This window comes from Cebus imitator, unplaced genomic scaffold (assembly GCF_001604975.1).
Source record: "Cebus imitator isolate Cc_AM_T3 unplaced genomic scaffold, Cebus_imitator-1.0 Scaffold227, whole genome shotgun sequence".
NCBI classification, from domain to species: Eukaryota; Metazoa; Chordata; class Mammalia; order Primates; family Cebidae; genus Cebus; species Cebus imitator.
The window spans coordinates 3,358,691-3,385,316 of NW_016107542.1; the positions used below are offsets into that span (position 1 = coordinate 3,358,691).

At 36.5% G+C, this 26,626-nt stretch overlaps 1 protein-coding gene and 1 long non-coding RNA gene across 3 annotated transcripts in view; one reads left to right on the top strand and one right to left on the bottom strand.

Annotated features, from left to right (window-relative positions):
- The window catches only part of JAK2 (Janus kinase 2), a 124,779-nt gene that overhangs the window by 21,790 nt on the left and 76,363 nt on the right, over positions 1-26,626 (top strand). For both annotated transcript variants that reach the window (XM_017496989.2, XM_017496988.1), the window contains one exon: positions 23,490-23,740. In XM_017496989.2, the coding sequence (XP_017352478.1) occupies positions 23,515-23,740 (226 nt within the window). In that variant the 5' untranslated portion in view covers positions 23,490-23,514. The remainder of the gene's footprint in view (positions 1-23,489; positions 23,741-26,626) is intronic.
- LOC119466773 overlaps positions 14,265-26,626 on the bottom strand; it is a 22,448-nt gene continuing 10,086 nt past the window's right edge. Inside the window, exons 2-3 of the long non-coding RNA XR_005195240.1 lie at positions 17,399-17,405; positions 14,265-14,276 (exon numbers count right to left, since the gene is read on the bottom strand). This is a non-coding gene — a long non-coding RNA (uncharacterized LOC119466773). The remainder of the gene's footprint in view (positions 14,277-17,398; positions 17,406-26,626) is intronic.

Sequence of the window (26,626 nt, forward strand, 5' to 3'; positions counted from 1 at the left end):
AGGTCAAGAGATCGAGACCATGCTGGTCAACATGGTGAAACCCCATCTCTACTAAAAATACAAGAAATTAGCTGGGCATGGTGGCACGTGCCTGTAATCCCAGCGACTCAGGAGGCTGGGGGAGGAGAATTGCCTGAACCCAGGAGGCAGAGGTTGCGGTGAGCCGAGATCGCGCCATTGCACTCCAGCCTGGGTAACAAGAGCGAAACTCCGTCTCAAAAAAAAGAGTAACTTGTATAAATGCATGAAATCTTTGTAGCACATATTTTTTCTGTTTTTTTTTTTGTTTTTTTTTAGTTTTGATTGTAGTGTTTATAATATTGTGCAGTCAAGTTACCCATCTTTTATTTCCTGTATCATTTTTCACTTAGATTTTGGGTTTAGAAAGGAGGTACATTATGTGACATAGTTTTTGGTACAGAAATAACCAGCATGGTTCGATTGAAAACAGACTGAAGAAGAGCTGGAAATGTCCAATTTCAAATGTGTAAGGGGACCAGTAAGAAAAGCATGAAGAACAGCTGATAGCAGTAATTTTTAAAAGAATATTTACAAACATTTGAAAATGTTTTTGTAGTTTAAGGGAATGATTCAAATATAAAGAGATGCATAACATAAAAGTGAAAAAAAGGCATATGTATACTCATTGTGGAGATGGGTTTCTAGTAACAGTTATACTAACTTTGAAATGATTTTTAGATTTTGTTATGCCAGCTTTTAGGAGTTTTCTTTTTAAGATTTTTGAGCTTATGTTTTATCATGGCCCATTTTTATGCATTTTACATAAATGCTCAAAACTTTTGTTGGTGGAAGGTTTTAATACGTCTGTAATTTCTCTGGTGGCTTAAAAAAATCAGTTTGTGGAGCTCTTTGTGTATTGGAGGTACCATCTTCTTGTTTGATACATTTGTATATGTATTAAGTGAGAACTGGATAAAGGAGATGGTTGGGATATGTATAAATATCAGGTAAGAACTTGATAAGGTGTTGATTGGTTTGCATATGAAAAAGTGCGCTCACTGTCAGGTTCTTTCTGTCTCTAGGAATTGGCTAGCCCTGAAAGGGGCAGTCCCTCCAGGGTCAGCAAGGCCCCAAGATGTGAAAGCATCAAAAATACAGAATAAAAAAAATACTTAATACAGTGTATAGAAATACAGTTGGTTTTGTTTATTTTGTGATGTATCCTGTGATATTGGTAAATTCATTTATAAGTTCTAATAATTTTTTTGATACCATCTTCAGCATTTTATTTATTTCTTTTTTTAAAATTATACTTTAGGATCTGGGGTATATGTGCAGATCATGCAGGACTGTTGCATAGGTACCCACATGGCAATGTGGTTTGCTGCCTCCATCATCCCGTCATGTACATCTGGCATTTCTCGCCATGTTGTCCCTCCCTAAACTTCCCACCCCACTGCTATCCCTCCCTTGGCACCCCACCAACAGACCCCAGTGTATGATGCTCCCCTCCCTGTGTCCCTGTGTTCTCATTTTTCAACATCTGCCTGTGAGTGAGAACATGCAGTGTTTGATTTTCTGTTCTCGTGTCAGTTTGCTGAGAATGATGGTTTCCAGATTCATCCATGTCCTTACAAAGGACACAAACTCATCATTTTTTATGGCTGCATAGTATTCCATGGTGTACATGTGTCACATTTTCCTTGTCCAGTCTATTGTCAATGGACATTTGGGTTGGTTCCAGGTCTTTGTTATTGTAAACAGTGCAGCTATGAACATACATGTGCATGTGTCTTTATAATAGAACAATTTATAATCCTTTGGGTATATACCCAGTAATGGGATTGCTGGGTCAAATGGAATTTCTGTTTCTAGGTTCTGGAGGAATTGCCACACTGTCTTTCACAATGGTTGAACTAATTTACACTCCCCCTAACGGTGCAAAAGTGTTCCTATTTCTCCACATCCTCTCTAGCATCTGTTGTCTCCAGATTTTTTAATGATCGCCATTCTAACTGGCATGAGGTGGTATCTCAATGTAGTTTTGATTAACATTTCTCTGATAATCAGTGATGATGAGCATTTTTTCATGTTTCTTGACCTCATATATGTCTCCTTTTGAAAAGTATCTGTTCATATCCCTTTCCCACTGTTGAATGGGTTTGTTTGTTTCTTGTAAATCTCTTTTAGTTCTTTGTAGATTCTGGATATTAGCCCTTTGTCAGATGGGTAGATTGCAAAAATTTTTTCCCATTCTGTTGTTTACAGGTTCACACTAATGATTGTTTCTTTTGCTGTACAGAAACTGTGGAGTTTAATTAGGTCCCATTTGTCTATTTTGGCTTTCGTTGCCAATGCTTTTGGTGTTTTAGTCATGAAGTCCTTGCCTATGCCTATGTCTTAAATGGTATTGCCTAGGTTTATGGTGTTAGCTCTTATGTTTAAGTGTTTAATCTATCTGGAATTAATTTTAGTGTAAGGTGTCAGAAAGGGGCCCAGTTTCTGCTTTCTACACACTGTTAGCCAGTTTTCCCAACACCATTTATTAAACAGGGAATCCTTTCCCCATTGCTTGTTTTTGTGAGGTTTGTCAAAGATTAGATGGTTGTAGATGTGTGGCATTGCCTCCGAGACCTCTGTTCTGTTCCATTGGTCTATATCTCTGTTTTGGTACCAGTACCATGCTGTTTTGATTACTGGAGCCTTGTAGTATAGTTTGAAATCGGGTAGTGTGATTCCTCTGGCTGTGTTCTTTTTGCTTAGGATTGACTTGGCTATGTGGGCTCTCTTTTGGTTCCATATGAAGTTTAAGGTATTTTTTTCCAGTTCTGTGAAGAAGGTCACCGGTAGCTTGATGGGGATAGCGTTGAATATATAAATTACTTTGGGCACTAAGGCCATTTTTACGATATTGATTCTTCCTAACCATGAGCATGGAATGTTTGTCCATCTGTTTGTATCCTCTTATTTCCTTGAGCAGTGGTTTGTAGTTCTCCTTGAAGAGATCCTTTACATCCTTTCTTATTTGTATTCCTAGTTATTTTATTCTCTTTGTGGCAATTGTGAATGGGAGTTTGCTCATGATTTGGCTCTCTTTAAGTCTGTTATTGGTGTATGGAAATGCTTGTGATTTCTGCACATTGATTTTGTATCCTGAGAGTTTGTCGAAGTTGATTATCAGTTTAAGGAGATTTTGGGCTGAGATGATGGGATCTTCTAAATATTCAGTCACATCATCTGCAAATAGTGACAATTTGATTTACTCCTTTCCTAATTGAATACGCTTTATTTTTTTTTTCTTGCCTGATTGTTTTGGCTAGAATTTCCAATACTGTATTGAATAGGAGTGGTGAGAGAGGGCATCCTTGTCTAGTGCCAGATTTCAAAGGGAATGCTTCCAGTTTTTGCCCATTCAGTATGATATTGGCTGTAGGTTTGTTGTAAATAGCTTTTATTATTTTGAGATATGTTCCTTCAATACCTAGTTTATTGAGGGTTTTTAGCGTAAAGGGCTATTGAATTTTGTTGAAGGTCTTCTCTGCATCTGTTGAGATAATCATGTGGTTTTTGTCTTTGGTTCTGTTCATGTGGTGGATTATGTTTATAGACTTGTGTATGTTGAACCAGCCTTGCATCCCCGGCATGAAGCCTGCTTGATAGTGATGGATAAGCTTTTTGATGTACTGTTGCAGTTGGTTTGCCAGTAGCTTATTGAAGATATTTGCATCGATGTTCATCATGGATGTTGGCCTTCTTTTTTTTGTTGAGTCTCTGCTGGGTTTTGGTATCAGTATGATATTGGTCTCACAAAATGATTTCGGAAGGATTCCCTCTTTTTGGATTGTTTGGCATAGTTTCAGAAGGAATGTTACCAGCTCCTCTTTGTACATCTGGTAGAATTCAGCTGTGAACTGGTCTGGACCTGGACTGTTTTTTGGTTGGTAGACTATTAATTGCTGCCTCAACTTTAGCCCTTGTTATTGGTCTGTTCAAGGTTTCAACTTCTTCCTGGTTTAGGCTTGGGGGAGGGTGCCAGTGTCCAGGAATTTATCCATTTCTTTCAAGTTTACTGGTTTATATTTATAGAGTTGTTTGTAGTAACCTCTGATGGTAATTTGTATTTCTGTGGAATCTGTGGTGATATCCCCTTTTTCGTTTCTTGTTGCATCTATTTGATTCTTCTCCTTTTTCTTTTTTACTAATCTGGCTAGCAGTCTGTCTATTTTGTTGATCTTTTCAAAAAAACAGCTCCTGAATTTATTGATTTTTTGAAGGGGTTTTTGTATCTCTATCTCCTTCAGTTCTGCTCTAATTTTAGTTATTTCTTGGCTTCTGTTAGCTTTTGAGTTTTTTTAATCTTACTCCTCTAGCTCTTTCAATTTTGATGATAGGGTGTTGATTTTAGATCTTTCCTTGCTTCTCATGTGGGCATTTATTGCTATAAATTTCCCTCTAAACATGGCTTTAAGTGTGTCCCAGAGATTCTGGTACGCTGTGTCTTCGTTGGTTTCAAAGAACATCTTTATTTCTGCCTTCATTTCATTGTTTATCCAGTTGACATTCAGCAACAGGTTGTTCAGTTTCCATGAAGTAGTATGGTTCTGAGTTAGCTTCTTAATTCTGAGTTCTAATTTGATTGCACTGTGGTCTGAGAGACTGTTTGTTATGAATTCCATTGTTTTGCATTTGCTGAGGAGTGATTTACTTACAATTATGTGGTCAATTTTAGAGTAGGTGCAATGCAGTGCTGGAATCCTCAGCATTTTCTGTGCATACAACCATGTCTGCAAATAAAAAGTTTTACTTCTTTCTTTTCAATCTCTATGCCTTTTATTTCTTTTTCCTACCAAATTGCATTGAGTAGAAACACCAGTGCTTAATAGAAATGGTGGTGGTGGGCATCCTTTCCTTGGTCCTGATTTTATGGAGAAAGTGTTCAATATATAATCATTAAGTAATGGAAGGTTTTGTAGATGATTTTTATTTTATTTAGGAAATCCCCTCCTTTTCTAAGTTATTTTCAGAAATTTCATCATGAGTTGGTGTTGATTTTTGTCAAATGCTTTTCCTGCAACATTTGAGATGATCTTATAGTTTTGCTCCATTATTCTGTTAATATGGTAAATTACATTGATTCATTTAAAAATATCAAAGCAAACAGTATTACTGGAATAAACCCCTATTGGTGTTGATGTTCTGACCTTTTTATATGCTGCTGGTTCTATGTTCTGTTATTTTGTTATGTTCATGAGAGACAATGGCCTGTAATTTTTTTGTGTTTGTGTGTGTATGATATGCTTTTGCCAGGTTTTGGTATTAGGATAATTGTGGCCACATAAAATGATTTGGAAAATAATTTTGCCCCTGTGTCCTGTAAGAGGTTGTATAGAATTGGTATTATTTTTTTTCCTTAGTTGACAGATGTTCCCAAGAAATTCACTTTGGCCAAGAGTTTTCTTTGTGGGTATGTTTTTAATGAAGAATTTCATTCATTGAAGCAATATGATACTATTCAATGTTTCTGTTTCTTCCTATGTCAGGTTTGGTAATTTGGGTCTTTCAAGTAATTTTTTCATCAAATATAACTTGTTAAAGTCATTGGCGTGAAGTAGCTCCTATCCTTTTATATCCATTTACTGTTTATAAAATCTGTAGTGATGTCTTGCTTTTATTTCTGTTATGGGCAATATGTGTTCTTTTCTCTTTTTGTAAATCTTGGAGGTTTATGAATTTTCTTGGTCTTTTCTGAAAACAAAGTTTGGTTTTATTGATTTTCTCTATTGTTTTTATATATTATTGATTTCTGTTCTTCATTCTTCATTCTCTGGTTTGTTTTTCTAGCTACCTGGGTAATTAATTTTATATCTTTCTTCTTTTCCAGTGTAAGCATTTATAGTTATACATTCTCCCTAAACACTGTTTTAGTTGTATCCCCAAATTTTATTGTTTCTTTATTATCATTCAGGTCAAAATAATTTCTGATATCCCTTTAAGTTTCTTCCCTGGGATTATTTAGAACTATGTTAATTTTGTAATACTGGGAGATTTTCTAGATATATTTTTGATCTTCATTTCTAATTCAATTTTGTTATGGCCAAGAATATACTTCTTATGAATTCAGTGTTTTCAAATTTATTCAGACTTGGTTTATGGACCAACCCATGGTATAACTTAGTGAATGTTCTGATGGGCACTTGAAAAGGGTATATATTCTGCACTTGTTGGGCATTGTGTTCTGTAAATGTCAGTTATGTTTAGTTGGTTGATGTTTGTTAATTCCTGAGAAATGAGTATTAAATTTTTTTGTATAATAGTTGTTTTATTTCTCTCTCTACATTTTTGCTTCATGTAATTGGTAACTTATTATATGCATATATATTTAAGAAGTCTGATTTATAAATCTTTTATGATCAATGTTTTTATATCCTGTTTAAGAGAGGTCACATTGGTCTGTGGTACATCTTAAATTAATATTTGTGTATGGTATGAAGTAGAGGTTAAGGTTATTTTTTCCTTCATATGAATAGCCAATTCACTAAGCAACATGTTTTGAAATGACCAACATTTCTTCATTGAAATGCAGTGGCACATCTGTTCCAAATTAGGTAGCTGTATGTGAGTATAGATTTTTGGACTCTATTCTGTTCCATTTGTCTATTTGTTCATTTTTGTGCCAATACCAATCTAATTGTCCTATCTTTATGATAAATCTTGATGTCTGGTAATGTAAATCCTCAGTTTCCTCTTCAAGATTGTTTTAGCTATTGTAAATCCTTTGTTTTTCGTATAGACTTCAGGATCAACTTGTAAATTTCAACAAAAACTGCTAGGATTTTAATTGGAACTGGGTTGAATCTGTAGATTAATTTGGAAAAGAAATGACATCTGAACCATACTGAGTTTTTCTATATTCTTATATCAAGATGGTCTACCCTTCTCTTATTTAGCTAGCATTCATTTTTCATAGAAATGTTTTATGGATTTTATTGCAGAATTTTTACAGATATTTCAATAGATTGATTCTAAGTATTTGATTTTTTGTTACTATTCTAAGTGATACTATTTTTAAATGTTCATTTAAAAATTGTTTGCTTCTGATATAGAGAAATATATTTGATTTTTATATATTGGTCTTGCATCTTGTGACTTTCCCAAATTCACTTAGTGATTGGTAGATTCTTTTAAATTTCCTATATACACAGACATGTCATCTGTGAATACTGACAGTTACACTTATCCATTCTAATCATTATACCTTTTATTTTGTTTTCTTGCCTTATTGAACTAGCCACAATTTCCACTATGGTGTTGAATAGAAATCATGATTTTAGACATGCTTATTATGTTTTTGAACTAAAGAAGAAGAAGATCAATATTCTACCATTAAGTATATTAAGATTTTTTTGCTGTTACCCTTTATCAGAGTAACAGCAAAAAAAAGAAAAAAGGAAGTTTCCTTTTTTCCTAGTTTGTTGAGATTTTAAAATCATGAATGTCAGTTAAATTTTTTTAGAGATAGTTTCTGCCTCTACGAAATGATCATATGTTGCATTTTCTCATTGTTCTAATAATGCGGTAAAATATATTGACTACTTTTTAAAATTTTATATTCTAAATTACATAAAAATTGTATATATGGTGTACAGCATGACATTTTGTTATATGTATACATTGCAGAATGGCAAAATCAGTCAGTATAATTAACATTTGTCCTTCCTGACATAGTTATTTTTTGTGGTGAGAACACTTAAGATCTACTCTTAGCAATTTTCAAGTATACAATATATTGTTATTAGCAGGAATCACCATAATGTACAATAGATCTCTTCAGTTTACCCCTCTAACAGAAATTTTGTATCCTTTGACCTACATCTCCCATTTCTCCTAATGGGACCTTCAGCCTCTGGTAACTGCTATTCCACTTACTCTCTGCTTCTGTGAGTTCAACTTTTTTAGATTCTATGTATCAGTGAGATCATACAGCATTTGTCTTTCTTTGCCTTGCTTATTTCACTTAATATAATGTCCTTCAGGTTCATCCATGTTGTTGCAAATGACAGGATTTTCTTCTTTTTAAAGGCTGAATTATATTCCCTTGTGTACATATGCTGTATTTTATCAGTTCATTTGTTGATGGACACTTAGGTTGATTCTTTATCTTGGCTATTATGAATAATGCTGCAATGAGCATGGGAGTGTAGCTGTTGCTTCAACATGTTAATTTTAGTTCCTATACCCAGAAGCAGGATTGCTAAATCATATGATAGTTCCATTTTTAGCTTTTTGAGGAACCTCCATTCATTTTCCATAGTTACTGTAAAAATTTACATTCTCCCACCCAAGAGTGTACAAGGGTTTCTTTTTCTACACGTACTCACCAATGCCTATTATCCTTACATCTTTTTGATAACAGCCATTCTAATAGGTGTGAGGTGAGATCTCATTGTGGTTTTAATTTGCATTTAGTGAACATTTTGTTGTCAACATGTTGGCCATTTACATATTTTTTTTTTTCTGAGCCAGAGTCTCTGTTGCCCAGGCTGGAGTATAGTGGTGTGATTGTAGCTCACTGGAGCCTTGACCTCCCAAGCTCAAGTGATCCTTCCATTTTAGCCTCCTGAGTCGTTGGGACTACAGGCATGTGCCAGCATGCCTGTCTAATTGTTTTTTTTATAGATACAGGGCCTCAATTGCTCAGGCTGGTCTTGAACTCCTGGGCTCAATTGATCCTCCTACCTTTGCCTCCTGAAGTTTTGGGATTACAGGGTTGAGCCACTGCACCCAGCCTGTATGGTCCTTTGAGGAGTATCTGTTCAGGTCCTTTGCCCATTTTTAAATCAGGTTATTTGTTGTCTTGCTTTTGAGTTGTTTGTATTTCTTGCCTATTTTGGATATTAACCCCTTATCATATGGATGGCTTGAGAATATTTTCTCCTGTTTCATAGGTTGTCTCATCACTCTGTTAATTGTTTTCTTTGCTGTGCGTAAGTTTTTAAATCTGGTATGATGATTTTTAAATGTTAACTTTGCACACCTGGGGGTAAATTCATTTGGTCAAGACTTATTTTTTAAAAATATATTATTGGATTTAATTATTTTGTTTAGCATTTTCTTCCAAATTTGTTTATGAGAGAGATTCAAGGGTAATTTTTTTTTTTCCTTTTCGTGTCCTTACATATTTTGGTGTCATATTTGTACTCTCCTCTTAAGAATGTGGGGAAGAATTTGTATAAGCTCAGTGTTTCTTCCTCAGACGTTTGGAAAAATTTCTCAGGAAAGTCACTGGGCATTAAATTTTCTGTGTGGAAAAGTTTTAAGTGGTATATTCAATTTTTAAATTACTTTATTCATTTGTTCTTATATTTCTGTAAAGAACTATCTGAGACTGGGTAGTTTATAAAGAAAAGATGTTTAATTGACTCACGGTTCTGCAGGCTATACACGAGGAATGGCTGGGAAGGCCTCAGGAAATTTACAATCATGATAGAAGGTGAAGGGGAAGTAAGCACATCTTCATATAGCAACAGGAATGAGAGAGCAAAGGAGGATGTGCTACAAAATTTTAAATAACCAGGTCTCATGAGAACTCACTCACTATCAAGAGAATAACAAAGGGGAAATCCACCCCATGACCCAGTCACCTCTCACCAGGCCGCTTCTCTAACATTGAAGATCATAATTCAACCTGAGATTTGGGTGGGGACACAGAGCCAAACCATATCAATTATATATAGAATTATTCAAATTTTATATTTCTTCTTGTGCCAATTTTGGTAAATTGTTTTAAAAGAAACTTCATTTTTTTTTTAAATTGGAGAATAGTCCTTATAGTCTTACATTTCAAAATTGTAAGCTCTGGGAATAATGTCTACTTTTTAATTCCCAATATTGGTAATTTCTGTTTTATCTTCTTTTTTTCTTGATCAGTCTTTCTAGTGTTTTATCAATTTTAATGTTTTTTAAAAAGCCAACTTTTTACTTTGCTTTTCTTTATTTTCTTTTTATTCTCAGATTTCTGCTTTTGTATTTTCATTTTTATGGTTTTTAGCTTAATTTGTTGTTCCATTCACAACTTCTTGAAATGAAAGTTTATTTAATAACATTGTTCAGCATTTCTTCTCTTCTCATGTATGAATTTAAGATTATAAATATCTTAGTATACACTTTTACTGCATTTTACTCATTTTCATTACTGATCCAAAGTATTTTTTAAGTTATTTTTTGTACCATGGGTTCTATGAAAGAATATTGATTAATTTAAAAATATATTGGGGTTTCTAGTTTTTTTTCTGTGTATGCTGCGAGGCTTGGGTCAGTGGTTATATTTTCAATAAGAGATTTTTAATTTAGGTGCCATTGGCAAATTTCCATTGATTCAAATGCAGAACTTCACATTTTTCAATGCATACATGAATTTTTGTTGTTGTTGTTGAGGTATTAAGGATAGCATGAATTTATAAAATATTAAGTGATCATTGAATGTGAAATATGTCCCATTTTGCAACTTAATATATTTTTTATTAGGTTGGTGCAAAAGTAATGCGTTTTTGCCAATGCTTTAATGGGAAAAACCACAATTACTTTTGCACCAACCTAATAATGATAATAATTATTATTATTATGTTATTTTATCTTTTTTCTTTTTGAGATGGAGTCTAACTCTGTCGCCCAGGCTGGAGTGCAGTGGTGCGATCTTGGCTCACTGCAACCTCCGCCTTCCAGGTTCAAGCGATTCTCCTACCTCAGCCTTCCAAGTAGTTGGGATTACAGACACATGCCACTATGCCTGGCTAGTTTTTTTTTGTATTTTTAGTAGAGACAGGGTTTCACCATGTTGGCCAAGCTGGTCTTGAACTTCTGACTTCCCTAGATCTGCCCACCTCGGCCTCCCAAAGTGTTGGGATTACAGACATGAGCCACTGCGCCTGCCCCTAATAATGACAATTCTTATCAAACTGCTTACTCAGAATAAAATGAATGGGTAGTGTAAAGCTGAGTTTCACATTTTTATGCTATATTCTTCAGTGTTATTATTTGTTCAATACTTTTAAAAATTATGTAAATTTTTCATGGTCTATACAACATTAAGTCAATATTGTGAGTCTTAAGTATATAAAATGGTTGCTTGTTCCATTGTTCATGTTTTGAATACAAATTATATTTTGTATTATTTCATTAAGAATTTGTTAAGAATTTTATGGCCTAACATGTGGCCTACTTTCTGAAATATTCCAGCTTCAATTGAAAAGGATTTGCGTTCTTTAGTTGTTATGTGTTTGCTTTTGATTGCTTGTATTTCTCAGTCAAATGTAGGAAGCGGAGATTAAGAAAAGGGCTGGCAGTTTTGGTGATCGAGGAGCAGAAAGTATGAGACAGTTGTCTTGGATAGTGAGAGAGGAAATGGACTGATGAAATATAAAATGATAGATGAGCCAGTACTAAGGATCTATTTGAGTATGACTCTAAAGAGGGACCAATCTGAATGCACAAATGTTTTCATCAGTGATTTTTATAAGTGTGGGTAGAAGCTCTGAGTAGACAAAGATAAATTGAACTCTTTTAGAATTTCTTTGTTATTTTTGGTATTTGGACCCTTTGCTTTGATCTTGTTAGTACAGTTTTAAAAAATTAAATGTTGTCTCCTCTCAGCAGATCTTTTTAATATGAACCCAGGTGTCTTTAACACCAATACAATTTCTTCTATTATTTTTCTTCTCTGTGTTCTCCTTCTTCCTCCATCTAGAACTTCCTTTAGAATTGTACTCCCTGGATTGATTCTCATATTTTTTACCCTTTTGCTCATCATATTTCTTTTCTTTCTGTCTTCGTCTCTTTCACTTTCTCAGTCTTGGAATTGGGAGATTGTCTTGACTGTCTTCCAAATTACTAATTTGCTCCTCTGAGTCATATTATTCAACTCTTTCACTGAATTGTCATCATTTTTTTCTTTAGTGTATAGAGAATTTATTATGCACAACCACTTGCAAACTTTAACAAGTATGGTTAGAGCAGCATTTTCTATAACAGCAACACATAAGTTGGAACCACACAAATCTTATAATAACTAGAATGAATGGGCAAAGTGGGTGGCTCGATGCTCAGACCTGAGCAGGTGTTAAACACCTGGGGGAAAAGGAAAGCGGTCCATTTATTTATTTCTGTAGGAAGTACAAAAGAGCCAAAATGAAGAAAAATGCTGTTTCATGATAAAGAATAAAGCCGTAAAGAATATCCACAAAATTGTGTATAGTGGGGACATCTGAGACAGAATGAAAACAAAGTCAGGGCAGAGCAGCACAGGAAGACTACGAAATGCCCAGGCTCTCTTTATCGCTAGTCATGATTTTTAAAAAATTTTTATAAACTTCATTTATTCTCTGTTCCTTTTTCGTAATCTAGTGATACTTTATTTTTTCAAAATATTCATAAATCTCTCTGAGAATACCAAGAAAAATTTTAAATGAAGTTCTTTTCCCTGCATTATCTATTTCTTCTGGGGTCAGTTGTTTTCTGGTCCATTTTGGTCCTACTCTTTTGTGCCCACCACCCCTGCCCCATCCCCATCCTAACTGTGTAACAACAATCCTTGATAATCATTGTATATTTATGCTTTATTAATGTGTGTGCAGACAGCTGTTTTTATGCTTGTTGATGTCTTCTGTGTATTATTTTTTTCTTCAGTTAAATAATTTTTTTAAGAGTCACAGTCTTGCTCTGTTTGTCAGGCAGGAGTACAGTGGCTGGCACCTAGCTCACTGTAGGCTCAAACTTGTAGGCTCAAGCCATCTTCCCACCCCAGCCTCCCAAGTAGCTAATATTACAGATGCACACTACACGCTGGCTAATTTTTAGATTTTTTTTTTTTTTTTTTTTTTTTTTTTTNTTTTGTAGAGATAAGGTCTCACTATGTTGGCCAGGGTTAGTCTTGAGCTCCAGGCTCAAGTGATCCCCTCGCCTTAGACTTCCAAACTGCTGGGATTGCAGGCATGAGCCACTGCACCTAGCCTATGTATGTTTTAAGTAGAATCTATTTCCTCTATTCTGTCATTCTAATCCTGTCTACTTTTGATGTTCCTGGAATTATTTTAAATATCTGATTTGCTGATAACACCTTTTCTTATTTCTTAGAGCTTTCATGAATTGGTTTATATAAACTTTTAATCTTATTCCTCTTAGCTATTGTTGTTACTGTTTTACTTTTATATCTATTTTAAACCCTGCCATGCACTTTATATACTGTTATTATTCATGCTTTCAACAATTGTCAGTTGTTTAGTTGTCTTTTTTTTTGAGACAGAGTCTTGTTCTGTTGTGCAAGCTGGAGTGCGGTGGCATGACCTATGGTGTGACCTCTGTTGCAACCTGTGCCTCCCAGGTTCAAGCGACTCTTCTGCCTCAGCCTCCCTAGTAGCTGGAATTACAGGTGCATGCCACCATGTCCAGCTAATTTTTGTATTTTTAATGAAGATGGGGTTTGTGCCATGTTGGCCAGGCTGATCTCAAACTCCTGACCTCAATTGATCCACCCACCTCAGCCTCCCAAAGTGCTGGGATTACAGGCATGAGCCACTGTGTCTGGCCATCAGTTCCCTTTTAATACATTTAAGAAATGGAAGAATAACAATATAATTACTTACATATTTACTATTTTTGAGTTCTTCATTCCTTTCTGTAAATCTGAGTTTACATGTAATACTTCCTTTAATCCAAATTATTTTATCAGTTCTTATTGTGTGAGTTTGTTGGTATGTACACTCTCAGCATCCATTTATCTGAAAATATATTTGTTTCGCCTTAAGTTTTGAAATTCTTATTTTTTATGATACAACAGATACAGTGGTATCAAAATTATTTTTCAGGATTGTAGAATTCTAGGTTGACAGCTTTCCCCCTCTCCCTACTAGTACTTTGTCTTCTGGCCTCCATTGCTTGTGAAGAGATGTCAGTTCTGTTTCTTATCTTGGTTCTCCAGAATGTATGTGACTCCTTTTAAGATTTTCTTTTTTTCTTTGGTTTTTAGCAGTTTGGCTATAATGTGACTAAGTATGGGTTTATATAGATTGGGGTCAGATGAATTTTTTTGGATTGGTGGTTTGATTTTTTTAAACAAACTTGAAAACATTTACCCAGTATTTTTTCAAATATTTCTTCTGTTCCGCCTATATGTATCCAATTTTGTTGCTGCTTTTGTTCAGTGGTGTGATCGTGGCTTTCTGCAGCCTCAAACACCTGAGGGCAAGTAATTCTCCCGCCTCAGCCTCCCAAGTAGCTGGGACTTCAGGCATACAGCACCATGGCCAGCTAATTAAAATTTTCTTTTCTTTTCTTTCTTTCTTTTTTTTTTTTTTTTTTTTTTTAGAGATGGGGTCCTGCTATGTTGTGAGGGCTGGTCTTGAATTCCTGGACTCAAGCAATACTCCTGCCTTGGCCTCCCAAAATGTTGGAATTACAGGCATGAGCCACAGCTCCCGGCCTAGATTTCTTGATGTTGTAGAGTTTACATATGGCTTCTTTATCTTCATGCATCTTATTAATTTTTTAATGTAAATTCTATTACATGTGTATCATAGTAAACAAAATCTTTAAAATAAATTCCAACATTTAGGTCTGCTGTGGGTCCATTCCTATTACAAATATTTTCCTTTTAACTCCCCCATTTCTCTTTCTATGTTTAGTAAGTTTCACTGACTGCTAAACACTGTGGGTGATACAGTGTAGAAACTCCAGATGGTGTGGATTTCAATCTTCCTCTGAAGTATTGAATTTTGTTTTAGCTGGTGGTTAAATTACTGGCACATCACCTTGATCCTGTGGAGGCTTGGTTTTAGGCTTTGTTAGGACAGGTCTGTTTCAGTTTGGCCATTAGTTCTGGCAAGTGGCTCTTATTTTTCAAGTGTGGCTTTTCTACAGTTTCAATGGAAAGCCTGAGATATTTACCAATTCTCTGTTACGCTAAACCCTGACTCTCCAGGACCAGATAGCTGTTGAAATGTCTTCCCAGTTCTTTCAGATTTCTGACTGTTGCCTCTCCCTGGGCTTGGATTTTCATCCTATGAATGGGAATTCAGGAGTCAGCCCCAGCTGACTCCCAGTTTCCTGAGATTTCTGCCCTCAAGTTTTAGCTCTTCTAGCAGCTCCAGACTTCATTCTCTGGTACTTTCACCCAGTAAGACTGCAGCTTTTTACAAGAGCTCTGTCCCCTCTTCTGTCCCCTGCCTGTACACAACAGACTGTGTAGTTGTCTTAGGAAGGAAGAAGGGTAAGTGTGGGCCTCATTCATTGTATTCCCCTTCTTTCAAGAGTCATATCACCCCTACCTAGTTTGTATCTGCTTTTGTTTCCTTGACAATGTCTTCAAATGGTGTTTTTATAAATACATATTTTTAAAAAGTTTATAATTGTTGTCAGCAGGAAAATTAGTGTAGTATAAACTACTCTCATTACTGAAAATCTCTATGTTAAAAATTACTTTAAAATATTATTATTCATCATTTCCTTGGTGTTTAGGGCAGAAGGGAAATGCACAGGATTTTTCTGAACTTCTCATTAAGGGAGGCAACCCAGCCTTGGTCTGGAGATCCTGAAATTATATTGTATGTGTAACAAAATAATTATTTTGTTATTTTTATGATCTTAGCATTAATAAATTAAATATTTAGTAAGATCTGTATCTCAGGACTTTTCTACCTGCTGAGAATAGGTTGTTTGACAAGGCAGATGAGGTTCTTTTATGAGTTATAATGTATTGAAGCCTGTAATTTAGTAGTGGAAGGAGCACATAGCAAGAGTTGTATGATGAGGTTGGAAAGGTAGACAGCAAACAAATAATGTAGGACTCATGGAATTTTAGTCTAAACATTCTTAAAATATGAGGGTGGCTCCTGTGTGGAGATTATGTAATTGGGAGGCAAAGTAGACTTAGGGAAAATAGGAGGACATTGCAATAGTTCAAGAGTGAAATAATAGCTGCTTACCGTATGATGGTAGTTGTGGAGAAAAAAGCCAATGGATTTGAAATATAATTTGGAAGTAAAACTATATCAGTACATATTGATGGATTGGATAATGGGGTGAAAGAAAGAGAAGAATAAAGGTTGAACAAATTTTTTATCACAAAGTATGAGAGCTTGTTAGGACCTCTCTTCTGTTCATATTTTCTTTCTTGCTCAGTAAGAAAACAGTTCAAAGCACTTTTTCCCCAATAACTTATATCTTCTTCTTTTGTGATAAAAGTACATTTTAAAATGAGTGGTCTTTAGAGTGTAATATAAAATTCTTTTACATTTCACCTCACTATGTTTAGGTTTACCAAAGTAGCATATGAATAATTGTAGGAAAAAATGTATATCTACTTGGACTATAAAAATTTGATATACTGAACAAAGTAAATCAAAATGGCTAAATCACATGGATATTAAATGTATTTCAAATGTATTTTATATTCTTAGCTTCTTCTTTAGACCACTCCACTGCCTTTTGGGACATTTCTGTGGAAAAGTTGAGAAGCACTGACCTATCTAAACCTGTCAGTCCAGCCAAACTTGTTTCTACTTTGTTCTAGGAACATGCTGTGTACATTCCTCTTTCCATGTTTTTCATGCTTTTCTTCCTGCCAGTAATGCCCTGTTTTTTTCATTACTTGTCAAAATTCTATTTTTCTTTTAAGATCCAGCGTATGTTTTTATCGTTGTGTGAAACTTCTAAAACTTTCTTTGTTTTTAGTAATGATGATAATTTTATTCTTGTCACTTTGTAGCACTTAATTTTTAAAATTTATTTTGTACTTAGATGATGTATAATTTACTATAAATCATAGATTTTTAAGAGCTGGGACGAATGGCTGAGATTTAATTAGTTATACAAGTGAAAAAGCTGAGATTGATTTGTCATGTAACTAGTTTGCAATAAGAAAGGATGAAAACTTATTTTTGGGTCTCTTGGCTCCCAGTTTAGTAATTTTTCTAATCTGCATTACTTCTTGATGCATATTTATTGATCTGAAAAATTGTATCTCTTAGAATTACTAGTACACAACTAAATTTTGAAAATATTAACTTTTAAAATGTGATATTTAAAGTACTGGTTTTCCAGTTTTCGTGTACAGATGGATTAAAATTTATTATAAATTTTATTTACTCTTTTTTTTTTGGTAGGGACAGGTTCTCACAATGTTGCCCAGGCTGGACTTGAACTCCTGGGCTCAAGTGGTGCTCTCAACTCGGCTTCCCAAAGTGCTGGGATTACAGGTGTGAGCCACTGTACCCAGCCTCTTATTTACTCTTTATTCAACTGATTTATTAATCAACACATGCTGATGAAACTTAGTTATAGCTTTTATTTACTCTTCATTTATTCAGCAACTTTCGTGTGTCAGAGAGTATCCTAGGCACTGAGTGCAGTAGTAAATAATATATCAAGGTTCTTACCTTCAGGAAACTTTCATTCTGGTGGTACAAGACGTTGAGCAAAACCATACTCTAATCTACGGTGGGAAAATATCTGAACAGCTGTGGCCACTTGGGTGATCAGAGCAGGGACTGATGGAGAAGGAGCATGAAAGAACTTTCTGGGATGCTGATAGTTTCTTAGGGCTTTGGGTTACATAGGTATATGCAGTGTCTAAACTTATTGACTGGTACCCTTAAGATTTGTGGATTTGATTATATTTAGGAGGGAAAAGTCCTGTAAAACTAGAATAGATGTAACTTATATGAGAGTTATAAAGAACAATATGTTAAACACCCATGAAACTACCACCCACCCCAGGAACTAGAACATTGCCAGCAATTTGCACCTATATATGTGTTTCTCCTGAGCAGTCGTCCTGTCTGTCTCACAGAAGAAACCCTTGTATTATATTTTGGGATTAACATTTCCTTGATTTTTTTTTTTGTGGGGGAGATTTATTTAACACATGTATATGCCTAAACAATGTACGATTCAGTTTTGATTGTTTTTGAATTTTAGAAAAATGATATTTTACAGCTTATAGTTTTTTTGTAACTTACTGCTTTTACAAAATTGTATTTTTAAGATTTATCCATGTTGCATAAAGCTATAGTTCATTTATTTTAACAGCTGAGGAACATATTCTGTAGTATAAATGCACCAAGGTATTTACCTATTTTCCTGATTGGGTTGCTTGCAGTTTTTGCCTTTGGAAGCTGAGGCACAATGAATATTCTTCTAATGTGTCTCTTGGTGTAACTGAGGTGTAACATGAGGTTTGTAGCTGAATGTAGAATTGTAGCAGTTCTCAGAACATGGTCTCTAGAGGGTGCCTACGTATCCCACAACCTATTCAAGGGGTTAATGAAATTAAAATGATTTTCATAATAATGCCAAGACGTTAAATGTCTTTTTCATTGAGTTGACATATGCACAAATGGTACACAAGTAATAGTGAAACTGCTGACATCTTAACACAAATCAAAGCAGTAATGCCAGCTGTAGTTGTGATGATTATATTCTTTTTTTTTTTTTTGAGACAGGGTCTCACTTTGTTACTCAGGCTGGAGTGCAGTGGCATGAGCACAGTCACTGCTCACTGCAGCCTCAACTTCGTGGACTCAGGTGTTCCTATTGTCTTCTTTCTCATGATGTACTTCCAGGGGAAAAAAAAAGCCAACCAGAGTTACTTATTGTTTTGATTGTTTTTTGTAGAAAAGCATCAATGCATTTTCTAAATGATTTCATTTATTCAGGAAACATTTATTGAGTGCCTATGGAATTCTGGGGTATGTGTGTATGTTTAAGGCAGTGTGATTTCCAGTTAACATCCTTTCTGTTGTAAACACATGATTGTGTCATATTAAAATATAAAAAGAAAAAAAAATATCCTGAATAAAAATAGATCAAGCTGTATGTAAATATAGATTATAAGTGCAAAATACTGAGTAGGGTTAAAGCCTGTGCTTGCTGGGTTCCCTGTATAGAAATAGGCATTGAAGATAGGAGTTTTACTCTTGTGGTACAAGATGGACTAGAGGCAGGTCCAGGATGTTACTTTATCATTATATAATTACCTTGTCTCTTTACTGTTTGTGTCTTAAAGTCTGTTGTATCTGAAATACCTTTGCATGGAATATCTTTTTCTATCCCTTTACTTTCAGTCTATGTGTATCTTTAGAGGTGAGATGAGGTTTTCTAAGTAGCGTGTAGTTGGGTCATGTTTTTTAATCCATTCAGCCATTCTCTATCTTTTAAGTGGAAGTTTAATCTATTTACATTCAAATTTATTATTGATATGTGAAGGCTTATTCCTGTCATTTTATTAATTGATTTCTGGTTGTTTTGTAAGTCCTTTCTTCTTTTCTTTCTCTCATATTGTTTAGCATTGTGGTTTGTTGGTTTTCTATAATGAGAACATTTGGATCCTTTCTTGTCAGTCTCTATGTTTGCTTTACCAGTGGGTTTGGTAATTTTGTCATCTATTTTTCATGATGATAGTAACTGTCTTTTTGTTTGTTTGTTTCTTTTTTGAGACAGGGTCTTGCTCTTGTTTTGTTGTCCAAGCTGGGGTGCAGTGGTGCCATCATGGCTCACCATAGCCTCAGCCTCCATGGTCTCAAGTGATCCTCCTGCCCCAGCTTCTCAGGTAACTGGGAATACAGAATCACGCCACCATGCCTGGCTAATTATTTGTTTTTTTTTTTTTTGTAGAGATGGGGAGATGAGGTCTTGCTATGTTGTCCAGGCTGGTCTTGAACTTCTGGCTTCAAGCGATCCTCCTTCCTTGGCCTCCCAAGATGTGGGGACCACAGGTGCACACTACCACATCCAGCTAATTAAAAAAATTTTTTTGTAGAGATGGGGTTTTCCCATGTTGCCCAGACTGGTCTTGAACTCCTGGGCTCAAGGAGTCTGCCGGCCCCAGCCTCCCAAAGTGCTAGGATTATAGGCCTGAGCCACTGTGCCTGGCCTGATATTGTTCTTTCACTTCCCAGATGTAGCACTCCCTCAGGCATTTCTTGTAGGTCTGGTCGAGTGGTGTTGAATTTCCTCAGCTTTTGTTTGCGTCAGAAAGACTATTTTTCCTTTGCTTAATGAATTTTTGCTGGGTATAGTATCCTTGGCTTGCAGGTTTTTTTGTTTTTCTTTTTAAATTTCAGCACTTTTTATATATCATTTCATTTTCTCCTGGCCTATAATGATTCTGCTTAGAAATCTGTTGTTAGTCTGATGGAGCTTCCCTTAGATGTGACTAGACACTTTTTTCTTACTGTTTTTAGAATTCTCTTTGTCTTTGTCGACAGTTTGACTCTAATGTGTTGTGGAGAAGGTCTTTTTGAATTTTGTCTTTTTGGAGATCTCTGAGCTTCTGTATCTGGATGTCTAAATCTCTTGCTATACTGGGATAGTTTTCAGTTATTATTTCATTAACCAGGTTTTCTCTACCTTTCGTATTTTCAGTCTTCTAGAATACTGAAAATTCTGATACTAGGCTGCTTTATGATATCCCATATGTTATGTAGGTTTTGTCCATTCTTTTTTCTTTCTTTTTGGCTAATGGGGTTATTTCAGAAGACGTGTCTTCAAGTTTTGAAATTCTTTCTTCTGCTCAATTTAGTCTATTATAGATGCTCTAGAATGTATTTTTTTATTTCATTAAATGAATTCTTCAGTTTCATGATTCTAGTTAATTATTTATTATTTATTTTTTGAGATGGAGTTTTGCTCTTGTAGCCCAGGCTGGAGTGCAGTAGCACTATCTCGGCTCACAGCAACCTCCACCTCCCTGGTTCATGTGATTCTCCTGCCTAAGCCTCCCAAGTAGTTGGGATTATAGGCATGCACCACCACGCCCGGCTAATTTTGTATTTTTAGTAGAGATGGGGTTTCTCCATATTGGTCAGGCTGGTCTCAAACTCCTGACCTCCGGTGATCCACTCGCCTTGGCCTCCCAAAGTGCTTGGATTACAGGCATGAGCCATCACCCCTGGCGTCTGGTTTTCTTTTTAAATGTTATGTTTCTCTTTGGTAAATTTCTCATTCATATCCTGAAATGTATTTCTGGTTTCTTTGTATTGTTTATCTGTATTCTTTCGTATCTCCTGAGCTTCTTTAATATCATTATTTTTAATTCTTTTTCTGGCATTTTATGAATTTCTTCTGCACTGGAATCTTTTGGTAGAAAATTATTGTGATCCTTTGGAGATGTCATATTTCCTTATATCTCCATGTTTCCTGTGCCCTTACTTTGATATCTACACATCTGGTGTAATAGAAACTTCCATTTTTTTTAAAATTTGCTTTCACAGGGTAGGACTTTTTCCTGAAGATTTGTCTGGGGTATTGGTTGCCTAGGGCACTTTGGCTTTGAATCTGGATACATTTAGTAGTGTAGTCTCTGTAAGACTTTTTTCCCCTGTAAACAGCATCAGTGGTGTTTGTGATTTCCTCAGTGGTTTAGTGTATAGTTGTTAGCGGAGACTGTGGTGAACTTTTGCTGGGAATGGTGAAACCTGCTGGACTGATTCTCAGTCTTCAGTGGTGGCAGCAGTGGGACAAACATGCTTGTACATTAGCCACAGGGTGGCTTACTTTGGAAATGGTGTTAGTGAGTGCAGGCAGGCCAATTTTTGGGTCTACAGGTGACTTGTTTGGGTGCCAGCAGTGGTAGTGATAGGCTGGGCAGTTGGGTGGGTCCACAGGCCCATGGGCAGTGAGCATGACATGGGCCATGTCAGTAGTAGTGGTAGGACAACCTTCTGGCTCTCCAGTTGTTTGGGTTTATGTTGGCGGTGACTGTGATATGCTGCGTAGGCAAGTCAGGTGGCAAGTGTGAGTGGGTACCAGCTGTGGTGGTAGTAGCAGGTTAGGTGGGCCACATCCTCAGACCTCCAGGTGCAATGCTCAGCTGACATTGGATATGAACAAAGTGGTGTGATCCCAAGGACCCCAGATAACATGCTTAAGTCCTTGGGAGTGGTGTGCTGAGCTGGGCGGGGTGAGAGTATCCTCAGGTCCTCCAGTGGTGTGAGCAGGTGCTGTTTGTGATGGGCAGGAGCAGGATAATTTCCAGTCTCCTGATGGAATGTTCAAGTGGGGGTGGCAGTGATTTTGCTGTGGCCCTGATGCTGGGGATGGTGGGATTGCTCTCAGTGGGAACAGTTGTAGGGAGGTAGCTAGGGAGTGTGCACTGCAGCTGTAGGTGGAGGCTGAAGATGTGATAGAGCTGTCCTCAGGGTGCATGCAAATTTGCATTTTGACACCTGGCGGCAGCAACCTGCCATGGTTGCAGCTGTGAGTCATAGAGCTTGCCCTCAGGGCACATACAAATGTATGGCAGTCCTTCTGCAGGGTCACTGCCACTGGCTTGTGCTTTGGCCCCATAGGCAGCAGCCAGTAGTGGAGGTGACTGGGTGGAGGATGTCAGTGGGGCTCTAGGGATGTGACATTGCAGGGGCTTTTGGGGTCCAGGGCAGGATGCATGCTGGTGGGGGTTAGGCTTTAAAAATAGCACCATGTTGTAGCTGCTTAGGACTTGGGAGTGTGTTGGACCAGCGTAAACTTCTTCTCTAAAGCAATGTCATTGTGCAGTCTCCAGGCAGCTCCCTAGGTTACTCCCTGGGCCCATGAGAGTTGAGGCGCTCTCTTATGTCTGGGATTGCAGGAGTTTGTGGTGAAAATGTGGGCCACTGGGAGTCTCTCACTTACTCTTTATTCACATTGTGCAGGCTCTCTAGGCTTCTGGCTGATCCTGGTCAAGCAGACTGCCTCACTTCCCTCTCCTTCCTTGCTTTAGGTGTTTCCTTTCACTTCTCTGTTGAATTCCAGTTTTCGCTCTTAGATGACCTATTCAAAGTGTGATTACTCGCAATTTTGGTTCTTCTTCGTGGAGGAGGCGAGTACGAGATACCTCTAGTCAGCCTTCTGGACTCCCCTTCTCTTAATTTGAAATCTCTTCTTCTGTTATCTGTAACTGAGTTTAATGCTTATTTGTTTTGTTCATGTTAGGAATTTATATCATTGTCCTCAATTAGGTTGTTAACTGGAATTTCATAATCCTTTAAATGTCCATAGGAAGTTTAAAATCTGTGATTTCTTGCATTGTGCTTTGTACATAGCAGTACACGATATTTATTCAGTTAATGGATTTGACAGTCATTGCTGTCAAGGAGCAGTCCTTCTTTGTATATGAAGGATGCCTTATCAATATTATTTCCATTAGTAACTTTAATTAATTAATTAATTAATTACTTTTTGAGACAGGGTCTTGCTGTATCACCCAGACTGGAGTGCAGTGGAGTATGGCAGCTCACTGCAGACTCGACCTCCCAGGCTCAAGCAGTTCTTCCACTCAGCTCCCTGAGTGGCTAGGACTACAAGTGTGTGTTGCCATGGCTGACTAATGTGTGTGTGTATTTTGTATGCTTTTGTAGAGATGAGGTTTCACCACGTTGCTGAGGCTTGTCTCCAACTTCTGAGCTCAACCTATTTGCCACCCTGGACCCTCAAAGTGCTAGGATTATAGGTGTGAGCCACTGCATCCGGCCCATTAGTAACTTCATTGTTTTCTCTTACAGGTAAATGTTCTGAAAAAGACTCTGCATGGGAATGGCTTGCCTTACAATGACAGAAATGGAGGGAACATCCACATCTTCTATAAATCAGAATGGTGATATTTCTGGAAATGTCAATTCTATAAAGCAAATAGATCCGGTCCTTCAGGTGTATCTTTACCATTCCCTTGGGAAAGCTGAGGCAGATTATCTGACATTTCCATCTGGGGAATATGTTGCAGAAGAAATCTGTATTGCTGCTTCTAAAGCTTGTGGTAAGTATTAAAAAACAGCATTTTCCTTTTTATCCATGGATTATTTTAATTATGCTATGCTAATACTGGGTATATGCATTTTATATATATATATATATGTATATATTAATGCTTGCATGGTCGAGATGTGTGTTTTCACATGCATAGAAAATGAAAGCATTACTATAGTACAATTTATGGTGAATCTTTCTTGGGGTTGGTATTAAAACAAACTGACGACCATAAATATTTGCTGAGTATTCTTTATAATTACATATAAGGTGGCTAAAGAATCCTGTCATGGTCTGGCCCATGACATAAGTTAATCTTAAAGCTAGATCCTAAGAGCAACATGAAAGCAAAGAATATTTTGAAATATGTATTTGATTTAAAATCTTAATTAAATGGTTGATAAACCATCATTTTCTTCTTGTTAGCTTCTGAAGAGACCCCTGTTAATCTTTCCTCATGGATGTTTTTCTTATTTCTTTGATGTATCTTGAAATCATTTTTACTTTTGAGACCTGATTATGTTATCTATGGACCAAAACTATGAACCGGAGAATTCTTTCTGTAGAGCTGACAAGTTTTACTGGACCACTGAGGTTACTATAGCACCTATGGTATTTCATCTAATTGAGCTATGTCTTTGTTTTGTTTTGAAGAATAGTAGTATGATTTTATTTGTAGAGGTAAATTAAATGTCTAATATAGTATTTGTAAGAATGTGTGATAACATCAGTTTATTCTCTCAAGAATGTAGATGAGGTTAACAGATCAGTATAGGTCAGAATAGCCATTAACTGTAAGTTGGAGGAAGCTAGGTTCATTTCAAGTTCTTTCTATCTATTTTGAAAAATACATTGTTGTTAACTGTAGTCACCCTATTCTTCTATCAAACATTAGAACTTATCCCTTCTGTCTGGATTTTTGTGCCCATTAACCAACATCTCTTCATTTCCCCCTTCCTACCCATATAACTTTGCCAGTCTCTTCTACCAGTCCACTCTCTACCTTCATGTGATCACCTTTTTTTTTAAAGATGTCACATATGAATGAGAACTTGTATATTTGTCTTTTGGTACGTGGCTTATTTCACTTGACACCTGATCTTCAGTTCCATCCAGGTTGCTGTGAATGACACAATTTCATTCTTTTTTATGGCCCCACAGGGCCCCAGGGCAGTACACATTCTGTTGAGGGCTGGATTCCCAAAAATATCACCTTACTGTAGCTGCTTAGGACTCAGGGGGAGTGTGGGACCCAGTGTGAGCTTCCTCGCTGGAATAGGCAATGCTTTTGTGCTGTCTCTGGAAAGCCCCCTATGTTAGTTTTGTGTCCTGCAAGGGTCTAGGGGCTCTCCTGTGACTAAAATTGCAGGGGTTCACAGTAAGAATGTGGATCATTGGGCATCTCTTACTTACTCTTTTCCCATGTGGATTCTTTCCCAGCTTCTTGTCAATCCCGGCTGAGCAGGCTGTCTTGTTTCCCTCTCTTTCCTTGGTTTAGGTGTTTTCTGTCCATTTTTTGTTGAATATCGGTGTTCCTCTTGGATAATCTGCTCAAAGTGTGATTACATGTTCATGGCTTTAGTTTTTAATGGGGAAAGTGGATATGAGAGACCTCTAGTTACCTATTTTAACTGTATTGTCAAGTCTATATTTTTTGGTGTGTGTAGTCTCTGAAATCTCTGATCCTTTAGCTTGTAGTAAGATTTTTTTTTTTTTTAACAGATTTTATTGAATTCCTGGAGCCAAAAGGAAATAATAGAAAAGAACAAAAAACTCTTTCAGTCTTTGAAGATTGGTTCTGTGTTGGGGGCATTCATTCAGTGTTTACTCAGTCCATTTACAACTCTGCCTTAGCCTTCCCTTCCTCCTTGTGCTGACCCTAAAGAGCAGCCTGAGATGAAAGCTTAGGGTCTTTTCTAAGTGCCCTTCTTTGGGCATGCATGTGGCTTTTCTGTTCTCCAGTACATAGAGATGCTTTTCAGTGCTGTCATTTCCCAAAGAAACTCTATTATCTCATCTCTTTTTTAGCTTTTAGTGTGTTTATTGTTTGCCTTAACTTTAGACTGCTGCCCTATATAGCAACAGGTTGTTCATTTGCAGTGTTTTCAATGAGTCTTCTATGCAGCTGCTTTTCTGCCCTGAGAAAGTCCTGAATTAAGTGGAACATAGGTGTGCTGTTTGCATCATTTCTTCAGTCAGTCTCCAGTCAGGTCAAAAGAGAGAAAAACAGTTTTTTGAGATTAAGGTCGGCTCTGTTCACTCTACAGTCAGGGATCAGAGTTTCACACTGGTAACACCAATTGCCATCTTCAAGACTTTGCTTAACTAGGGGGAGTGGAGCAGGGGTCGGTGGGCAGGGCAGGGGCGTGGTGGTTCAGGGAAAGTAAAAATGCGACACAACTTTCCTGCCGTTTTTAAGTTGCTGTTTTCTTGATTCAGATAAAGATTGCTGCATATCTTTGCTTATTTTCTATAGTTTATATGAAGTTCACTCAGACAGTTTTTACTTATTTTTTTTTTCCTATTTCTGTGGAGAAAGGCCCTCAGAACTACCTACTCCACCATTTTCACTGATGTTACTCTTTTACTTCTATAATCACAGAAGTGAACTTAAGATTTTTCTATCTATATTGGCAAGATTACCCTTGGTATCATAGTCAAACTAAATTCACAAAATGTGTCAATTTATCTGTTCCCTCTTAGTCTATTCTCTGTGATGGTATACTTAAGATGGAGTTGTCTTTCAGGCTTGGTTGAACACACATATAAATCTTGTCTGGGCCTGATAGTGGTTTTTCATTTCTTCTTTGTTATTTTTCCTTTCCTTCTTCTCTTCCCTCCTCCTCCTTTCTTTTCTTTTTTGTTTAAGTTGATAGAGCCTGTTTCCTTTTTTTTT